The sequence below is a fragment of the Danio aesculapii genome, chromosome 16, assembly GCF_903798145.1.
Source record: "Danio aesculapii chromosome 16, fDanAes4.1, whole genome shotgun sequence".
Taxonomy (NCBI): Eukaryota; Metazoa; Chordata; class Actinopteri; order Cypriniformes; family Danionidae; genus Danio; species Danio aesculapii.
In genome coordinates this window covers 31,791,669-31,801,664 of record NC_079450.1, presented here as the reverse complement: position 1 = coordinate 31,801,664, position 9,996 = coordinate 31,791,669, and the positions used below count along the sequence as shown (strand labels likewise).

At 36.3% G+C, this 9,996-nt stretch overlaps 1 protein-coding gene across 1 annotated transcript; it reads right to left on the bottom strand.

Annotated features, from left to right (window-relative positions):
• Nucleotides 1-1,604: 1,604 nt before the first annotated feature.
• On the bottom strand, nucleotides 1,605-6,928 carry rps19 (ribosomal protein S19). Its single transcript, XM_056475246.1, has 6 exons — nucleotides 6,895-6,928; nucleotides 6,188-6,261; nucleotides 5,578-5,678; nucleotides 3,023-3,206; nucleotides 2,486-2,540; nucleotides 1,605-1,653 (listed from the first exon to the last, which is right to left on the bottom strand). The coding sequence occupies exons 2-6, from the start codon at nucleotides 6,259-6,261 to the stop codon at nucleotides 1,627-1,629; spliced, it is 441 nt and encodes a 146-aa protein (XP_056331221.1). The 5' UTR covers nucleotides 6,895-6,928; the 3' UTR covers nucleotides 1,605-1,626.
• Nucleotides 6,929-9,996: the final 3,068 nt, after the last annotated feature.

The window sequence follows — 9,996 nt, the reverse complement described above, 5'->3', positions numbered from 1 at the left end:
CTTGGCCCTTGGTTTTTTACCCACCGAAATTATAACTCAGTGATCAAATGAGATTTGTAGGCTATATAGTACAGTAAACATTACTATCGGATGAAAAACTTGAAATAAGAGTGTTGTATGGTGATGTATTTTTGTTAAAGCAACTCTCAAGGACCGATTAGCAGGGGGAAAACAAATATAGTGTAAATGAGTGACTCCTCAGACATCGAAAGTGATGCTGCACAAAAATTAAGAAAAACGCAGAAACAATTCATATTTCCCTGTACCTTCATACTTAAGTAATATCTTTGGCCCTCTGAGAAAAATCTGCTAAGTCCTAAAGATCCAACAAATCGTAGGCTAAAATCTGATCTTTGATCGTTGTTTCGACATGTTCACAGAAATCCGCCTATATGGCCATTGTGGTCAGATCCCCCCCCCCCCCAATTAGGCTCTGGCAGTCTCAAAAGACTTCAGACACTTTTCTTTCCGTGCAGCGAGACTTTAACTGCAACGAGCATCAAGAACCAATAGACGCGCAGAATCTGATGACGCCATCAGAACAACTTTAAATCTCAAACCAGCGTGGGGAAATATTTATCCGTTTAACATTTATTTTTCCATGTGTGATATAATTAGTTACTTTTTTCCATGACAGAGTTTATATGTGATCGATTTCTTTCTTTTTTGGAGGGCAAATATTTGCACAAATGTGAATTTTCTTCACCTAATTTGCAGAATTTGTGACTTAACACTTTACAGCAAAAAAATAAAATAAAAAATTATTGAGGCACGCTGTTAGCAAAATTACCTTCAGTTTGCGTTCGAGTGGAAAAAAAAAAATAAAAATAAAAAATTATTGAGGCACGCTGTTAGCAAAATTACCTTCAGTTTGCGTTCGAGTGGTTAAAAAAAAAAAAAAAAAAACAAGTGTAATCGGGCCTTTAGACTGGGATTTTCCCTAACAGTACCTGGATGCAGCCTTTGATGCAAGCTGAGATTGCATCACTCAGAGATGCAATGTCAGATACAATGGAGCGAGAGACGTCACTTTGCGGGGTTAGGTGAGCCCATTAAGAAGCATTGGATGCAGCACAGATTGCGCTGCACCAGGCCTGCATCCAGACCCCTCTCGATTTTCTTGATAGAAAGTGCAAACGCATCCTCAACTTAAACGTTTAAACTTAAACTTCTAAATTCAAAAATTACTGCCTTTCAGCGGTCATACACTGGTCATATCATTAATGCCCACATGATGGCACTGTCACTATACAACAAGTTCAACACACAGCTGTTTGACTCCCATGCATTTATCCATTAACTGCTCCAAATTCCTCTGCCAAAACTAGCAGAAGGGAAATAAAGACACTCGTCTTAATGAGTAAATCAATCGGCATCATTGCCAAGAAATGATACAAATCCAGCCTTACTTCATCCGTTTTGAAAGATGATGCAAGCAAATTGCCTGAAGCATCCGGGACTGAATTAATGCACAAAACAACCCAGAATTGAAATAAATCATGGGATGGATTACACAATTTTAAAAGTGGAAGGTTACAGCATTTCATTAATGCTGAAGGGGGGGGGGGGGGGGACACCAAAACAGAAGACTAAGACACAGAAACTGGTTTTCCACAAAAGTTTATTTTACACTTTCTTGCTTGCAGCAGCAACCTGTAACAGATCATGAAGAGAGAGAGAGAGAGAGAGAGAGAGAGAGATCAATATTTGAAAAGACAAAATCAGTCTAGCTATCCCTGCATCCTATTGCAGCAAATTTAATTAACAGTGGGCAAACGTTTTGAATGTTAAGGTTCTGGACGTGATCATAGCCAGGAGATTAGGAGCGACCCTGACATTGTTTTTGCTCATGCCACCAGGCCAAGCATATCAACAGTGCTCTGGAAAGAGTCAAGAGTGCAGAACACACAGCCAAGGCAAGCACAACACAAGAAAATCACGTTAACTCATCTGAATTCAGCTCATTAAGGAGGATCAGGCAGAATAAAACGCCGCCATACGGCAGCCCAGCGAGCATGAAATTCAATCGGCTTGTTTACTTCCTCCAGCATCGGATTGGCGCACAGCGGTAGCTCGCAGGGAAAGCAAAGCGGAGGACCAACAGAGGGGTGAAATGCAAGCGAAGGCTTTGGAGATGATGTGCATGCATTTCCTTTTTAAAGACTACTGTGTCCACACACAAAGCTACTGCAGTCAAAACTGAACCATAAGGCCTTTTAAGTCAAAGTAGATTCCTCACACTCTGTACCTGCATCTGCTCTTTTAAGCTGTATTATACAGCCACATTTGAATTCTATTTCAATTTAATTACAAAACTAAGGGAAACACTATTTTTGTGAATTCTGAGACCCACAATCTCTCACAGTATCTGTTCAAGTTTAGAATCCTGACTTCAAAAAAATCAATAGCTTCTTAAATATGACTTTAGAAAAATCAATGTTACAAGAGCTCAAGTTCTCAAATACAGTAATGCAATGACACTCACCTGCCCAGCAATTCTGTCCAGGTCTCTGGTCCCCTGGGGGGTCAGTCTACGCCCGCTGATGAAATAGATAAGAAATTAGTCTTAAGGTCTAAAGTCTTGAGGAATTAAGAGCACTGTAATGTAGAAGATTGTGTAATGGAAATTTATACTAAATTGAGCCGTTTTTCTAAATATTCAATCAATCAATAGCGTATTAATTACAAAATGAATATGATCAATAAGGTGAATGAGTTTATGCAAGTATACGATTTCTCTGTGATATGATTGTGGTGCGAGTAGTGAAACTCCTGAAGTCCTGTGGTTGGTTGAGTGAATCCGTTCTCTCAACTAATACTTTTCCAAGCTAATAAAGAGCAACGCAATGCTCTATCTGCTCACAGACATGCTTTAGTGTATAAACGGTTCAATCTATAAAATTTTATCATAAAACAATCTGCCTGGTCTTATTCAATTTCAGTTCTCAGAGTTTAAATTCATTTAGTAAGTACAAGAAATTTCCACTAATCTATATATTATTTTACAATTCAGTCTACTCACCCATTGGGGTCTTTCTCCACCATTTTGAGGCCCTCAAGAGCTTGGAGCACTTTACGAGCAACATTTTTGGAGCCCACGCTGAAGTGAGAGGGGCACACACCGTTCCTCTTACGCCCGCCATAGATCTTGGTCATAGAGCCCACACCAACACCTCCACGCAGGTACAGGTGACGCACTGTGGAGGCTGCAAGAGAATGAAGACTTCTTCAGTAAGTAGTGGAGGATAACCAATATGCCAAAAAAAATTCTTAAAAAGGACCAATGCTAGTCTATTTAAAAAAAGAATTAATCTGTAATATCAGTTCCTAACTACTAAAACTCAGCAGAAACCAGAAACTGATAACACATTAGCAGGATGAAATCATCAATAAAAGAGCCCAATGATGAAAATTGACTGTCTTTAAGCATTGATGTTTTTCTGGCAGATTTAAGTAAACATTTAAATTAAATTAAAACAAAAAAAATTAATTTGAGAAAGTCAAACCATTCACTAGACAAAAATGTACATTGTAATCATCAAAGAATAAATTTAATTTTGGGGTACATTTAAACGACATGTACAAAACAAAATTTTTCCTTTTTTTTATCTTTGAAATTTTATGTACATTTTATGTCCAACCCTACCTACTCAGAAGTGTAAAAAGTCTAAAAAGCTGTATTGTATTATGCATGCCAGGTGTAGTAGTCAGCAAATTTATTTTGGGGAAAAAAAAACAAACACTGTAACTGCATACATACAGTCCAGTAGTAAACTATTGTAATAGTTGAACAAGCAGCTGTCTTCAAAAACATGCACCTAGAAACTAATTTAATAAAACTCTACAGTTTTATAAAAACTCAAACTGTAGAAGTGAAGTGTCAAATGTAAACAGGCAAAAAAATAAATGATCAATACTGCCAAACAGAATATTGCATTCCTCATTATTTACCTGACCACTTTATAGGGATGTTACATAAACCCAAGTATATTACAGTTATCATTTTACACACTTGTTCTGAGTGGGCTGAGTGATACTGCAAAAAATTTTAAAAAATCATGATATCATATTTCATACCATTCGATATCGATAATTAAATGTTTTTCAATCCATTTATGAATATTAGGATTTTTTAACCACTTTATTTGACATTTACCAACATTACTACAGCAAATAGTTTTAATAGTCAAAAAGAAAAATATTTAAACTAATTTAAGATCTCTTTATAATAAAATAGTGTTAAAGAAACTTTTAAAATTGATAAAATGTTACAAAGTGTGTGCAATGGTAAAGTGCAAATGCTTCAAAGCAAACTTTAAGGTGTTAATAATAATAATGATATAGTAAACCTCAAACTGTCAACACAAATAATGATAATCAAATCTGAGCTTTCAAGCAAAGGAACTGACCATCACTATTCAAATACATTGACTACATTACCACTTATGCTAAAAACTCTCAGATAGGGTGCTAGTGGCTGGGATGCAGAAGAAACCAAAACGCCACTCTGGAGACATCCTTACATCCTTTTGTATTTACAATCTCCTTGCTGCTGCTATACAGCACTCATTTCTACATGCTTTATTATTCTGACCTGAAGTGACAATCATGTATGCATGGATTCCTTGATCATTTACAATGTACTTTGCGCTCACCATTTTCTCAGAGGATGACAAATGGACAAACCATTACTGCAGCTCTGATACAAGTTTATGGAGATAATTAAAAACAGATGCAGTGTTTGTCTCAGGTAATTAGTCCGCCGTTATTACAGAAAAGCAGATTGGTTAATTCTACTTGACATGAATCACAGTGCGCTCGCGGCATTTGAAAAAGTTTTCAACTAGGTGCAGCTAAAATGTGTCCTATATGCCCGTCGTGCAAGTCGCGCACATCCATTGGAAATGACAGAAGCACCCAAAGCTTACTGGCATTGCTTTCAAGGCAGGCACTAAACAACCACATTTTAATAAAACTATAACCTTCATACCGAAACTACATACAGAATCTTTTTTTAACGATATTGACAATGGTGTTCGGTCAATAATTATCAATAATTTATCGCGCAGCCTTAGTTCTGAACCATTTAAAAAAATCACCATTTAAAAATATATACACTTGAGAAATAGTTTCTGCTATATTAATATGAGTAATATTTAAAAGCATCACTACAATCATATCAAGTTCATTTGGGCTAACACACATTTAATCTTGACTACTGTAAACACCCAAATATTGACAATTTAACATTTTTTAAAACAAAACATGAACCACTTCATGTAATAAGCCATATAGAGTTCACCTTGTACAAAAGAATTTAACAAAAGCCCTTCACATTCCATCTTCCTTGCTTCTGACAAACAACATTGACATTTACTGATGCATAAATGTTATATGCCTAGCAGGTAGCTTAAGTACAGCTCAAATTAATAAATACACAGCCAGCATCTGTGTATTTTAACATGCAAATGTTAAACATGTTTCTAAATGTTGCATGGCCTTATTTACAAAGTACAATACACAAAAAACGGTCTTCTATGCATGTCCATAAGCTCTGATAAAACATGACAAACTCACCAGCTCTGATGTAGAACCAGTTCTCATCGCAGGGAGCCAACTCCTTATGCTTGGCAAGTTTGACAATGTCAACCCAATCTGGCACCTTCAGCTTCCCCGACCTTCCAAAAGACAGAGGTTTAAAATTAGCTAACACACACTAGCTTTTTATCAAGTCTCAACCGTGATTACACAGCAGTCAACATTTTAAGATTGAGGTAAAGTTGGTTTTATATTCGCACACTCATTCAGTGACAACATGTGACACACTCCCTATATTGTTTACCACGGCACTTTGAATGTTAGGTCTGAAATAACCTGCAAGTGTTACTTCAAAACAACATCAACACTTTATTTGACTGTAAAACAAGTTGCACTTTGATAGTCAGTGGTTGCTTATTTGATTTCGCTATTTAGAGTTTGCAAATAATACTTTTATGAAATTATATTAAGGAGAAAGTCTGAATGTGCGAATATAAAAACCAACTTAACCTCCATCATTTGAAGTGGACCAAAAATTGTTTAATGGTTTTAGGACAACTTTGATGAAAGGTTTTAATTCAGTTTAAATGTTGACTACTGTATTGTTGCATGCTCAATCATCACTGAACATAAATATAAATGTACTGACTTTTTGAGGAAGGCTGCCAGCGCCCGGACAAACTCCTGCTGGTTGACGTCTTTCACTGTTACACCACCTGGCATCTGAAAACGAATTCACAGTCAGCCCCATATTAATATTCCACAGAAGAGAATATTCGCACAGTAGGTATGGAAAGCTAACATAGACATGCTACTTTTTACATATTGTTCATGCACAATATGGTTCGGTGCAGAAAAAGGCTTGTTATTTACAGTAATATGTATACAATACAAATCACAAGAATTCGTGCTTGTTTTTACGTGTAGCTTAGCTGGATGTTCTGAGACAACGTGTGTGCTAACAGCTAACGACACGCTTATATCTACGTTATATATAGATCACACAATGCAACGGTAGTGGCTAACAAACAGCTTATATGGTTGTTTGTTTAAACTACGTAACAAATACAAGTAACTCTTATTAGTTGAGAGCTTTTTATTACATCGTAATAAAAAAAGAAATGTGGAGCGGAGCAGGCCTCAGTGCGGCTGCATGGGCGCAGCCATTGGAAGACCGGGGGTTCTTAGCATGCGATCTCGTTTTTCAGATAAACTACACATTTGCGTGTCATTTTATTAATAGTCGGGAGTTCACACAAGTACCACTATATACTTAGATTCATTTATGCGCGAAATACTGTGAAATAATGCTTAAAAGTCACAAAATATTCTACGAAGACGCGGAGTATGATTTACCTTGCTTGTGGACAGCAAAAGGAAGAGGGACGCGCAGGGTTTCCTAAGCGTGTTAACAGGGGCGACTCACGGTTCTTATCGCGAGACTTCAACACTGTTTGGGAGGCGGTTTACTACCATGTAACTTCCTCCACAGAAGTGTGGAGGTCTAACGTTTACAAGCATGTTTTTGGAAAAATATAATATATCTACATTTAATGATACATATAATTTAAATTCTGTATGTGCTCAACCAGCACATTTAAATAATATAATAGGATTTTTAAACTTTTGTTTTTGTCATAGTGATTTAAGAATTAGCTCAAATTTTAGAGATTATTGACCAAAAGAAAAATCTACTTACTCTACAACAGGCAATAAAAAGGATTTTAATTGTCAGAAATAAAATCACAGACATAGGCTAATGGTAATGTTAATACTTTAGTGGTAGCCTATTAAAAATATGAGGTCATTTTGCTAAACATCCTTTTAGGTATACAGTCAGACAACCAAGCTCAACTTTGTCTATATAAACCTTGCCAAAAAATAAATAAAATTAAACAGGCTAAGTTTTTGTTTTTAGCTATAATATTAAACCATGGTGACTTAAATTGTAGCCAATGCTTTCATCTTCATTTGCATTTAGAGGAAATCATTGTCTATTTATTATTGTTTGTTCTCTAATGTCTGAAAATCTGTATAGGCCTACACTTTGCAATTTCACAGACCATAAGAAACAGCCGCCATATATGAAGATTCATTCATTCATTTTCTTTTTAACTTACTTACTTTATTAATCAGGGGTCGCCAATTTATCCAGCATATGTTTTACACAGCGAATGCCACAACCCAGAAAACACCCATACACACTTTTTTACACACATACACTACGGCCAATTTAGCTTATTCAATTCATCTATAGCGCATGTGTTTGGACTGTGGATGAAGTCGGAGAACCCAGAGGAAACCCACACGAACACAGGGTGACCATGCAAACTCCACACAGAAATGCCAACTGACCCAGCTAAACTAGCGACCTTCTTGCTGTGGAGCGATCGTGTCTGCGCTATATGAATATTCGAGCAAGTTAAATTATTATCCACAAGCTGCTAATAGGTGCTTGTTCCGATATGATTTATTTGTATGTAATGATTTAACAGATAGGCACTGTTATTAAATGGTTAGCACTGTCGTCCCACAGCAAGAAAGTTGCTCGAGTCCTGCCTGGACCAAGAGGCATTTCTGTGTGGAGTTTGCATGTTTTCCCCATGTTCTTGTGAGTTTCCTCTAGGTACTCTGGTTTTCTCCACAGTCCAAAGACATTCAACATAGGTGAATTGAATACCAAATTGGCCACAGTGTGGGAGTGTGCGAATGTATGGGTGTTTCTCAGTGCTGGGTTGTAGTTGGAAGGGCATCCACTGCATAAAACATTTGCCAATTGGTAGTTCACTATGCTGTGCCTGATAAATCAGGAACTAAGCCAAAGGATAGTGAGTGGTTTAACAGAATTGTTCTTTATAAATAAGTGTTTGTGCCAAACCTCATGCACATATTAACACTTTGGCCATATGCACACTGCAAAGCTTTAAAAATGATCGATGCATTGATGTTCAGTGTGTAGGCACCGTGATAATGACCATAGCAACACATAATATGTGCGCCAATTTAACTGATTAGATTTTCCAGCTTTTGAGCAGATTAATGAATAAAAGTGTATGGTTTTATTGAAAAGCTTTTTCTTAAAAAAATACACAGAAATTATTCATAATTCAAAGCAAATAACTGAGAAAGCATCAATCTGAGGATGCATTTTTATGAAGTCATCACGTAGATTTCTTACAAAGTATTTTACAGTATTTTAAAAATGCAAAAATAAAAATAAAAAGTCCCTTTATTAATCCGGGGTCTCCACAGCAGAATGAATCGCCAACTTATGCAGCACATGTTTTACGCAGCAGATGCCTTTCCAGCTGCAACCCATCTCTGGGAAACATATATACACACTTACTCTCACTCATACACTACGGACAATTTAGCCTTCCCAATTCACCTGTATCACATGTCTTTGGACTGTTGGGGAAACCGGTGCACTCGGAGGAAACCCACGCGAACGCAGGGAGAACATGCAAACTCCACACAGAAACGGCAACCAACTGACCCAGCCGAGGCTCGACCCAGCGACCCTTTTGCTGTGAGGCGACAGCACTACCTACTAGCAATGCATATATGCATATATGCAATGCATATATATACATATATATATATATATATATATATATATATATATATATATATATATATATATATATATATATATATATATATATATATATATATATATATATATATATATATATATATATTCTTTTTTTTTCTAACTGTTTTTAAAGGAACAATTAGTTTCTTTCACATTATGAATGTTCTTATGATTGTTGTGGAGAAAAGGAATTTATTTTTATTACTTTTGTGTCTTTATTTTTATTTAAAAAATGTTTAGACTAACAGCAGATTATTCAATCTTTTTCTATTGTATGATACCATATATTGGCCAGGCATACTTCTTTTTTACTGTTTTGCATACTTTTTAGAAGGAACTGCTGACAAGAGGGAAATAGACGAATAAGAATAAATTTAGTGCGGGGGCCCTTGTTCCAGACTGCTGTCTATTAAGAAGTCTAGACATGTCACAGGGAGCTGGATGCTTGTAGAAGTTGTGAAATATATTGAAGATGCACTCAATTGTTCAGTTCTGGTATGCAGAGAAGGGTTGCAGAAAAGAGGAAGTATGTCTGGGTGCAACACTCAAAGGACACTCAAGTGACTGAATAATGACTGATAAGTGATGTTACACCAAAACTCCACCTGTTAATATCAGTTGTGTATTCATGCTGGAGATGTAAATGTAAATCAGTTGCTAACCTCCTGAATGTAATTTTTGTATTACATTGGGGTAACGTAACCCAGAGCTCTGTTATCAAATTATTCATTTGTATCTAATAAATTACTAATATTTTTGGCATTGAAGAAAACCCTCTCCTGATCTTTTTTTATTGAACACGCATGGAATTGGCTTGATATTCAAACATTGTTAATTGTCAACGTTTCCTAAATCCTATATTT

Excerpts from the sequence above, each read along its gene's own strand:
- rps19 (XM_056475246.1), bottom strand. The coding sequence starts at position 6,261 with ATGCCAGGTGGTGTAACAGTGAAAGACGTCAACCAGCAGGAGTTTGTC. Across the intron at positions 5,679-6,187 it reads CTGGCAGCCTTCCTCAAAAA|GTCGGGGAAGCTGAAGGTGC; the intron begins GTCAGTACATTT and ends GTCTTTTGGAAG. Across the intron at positions 2,541-3,022 it reads GTGGAGAAAGACCCCAATGG|CGGGCGTAGACTGACCCCCC; the intron begins GTGAGTAGACTG and ends CTATTTCATCAG.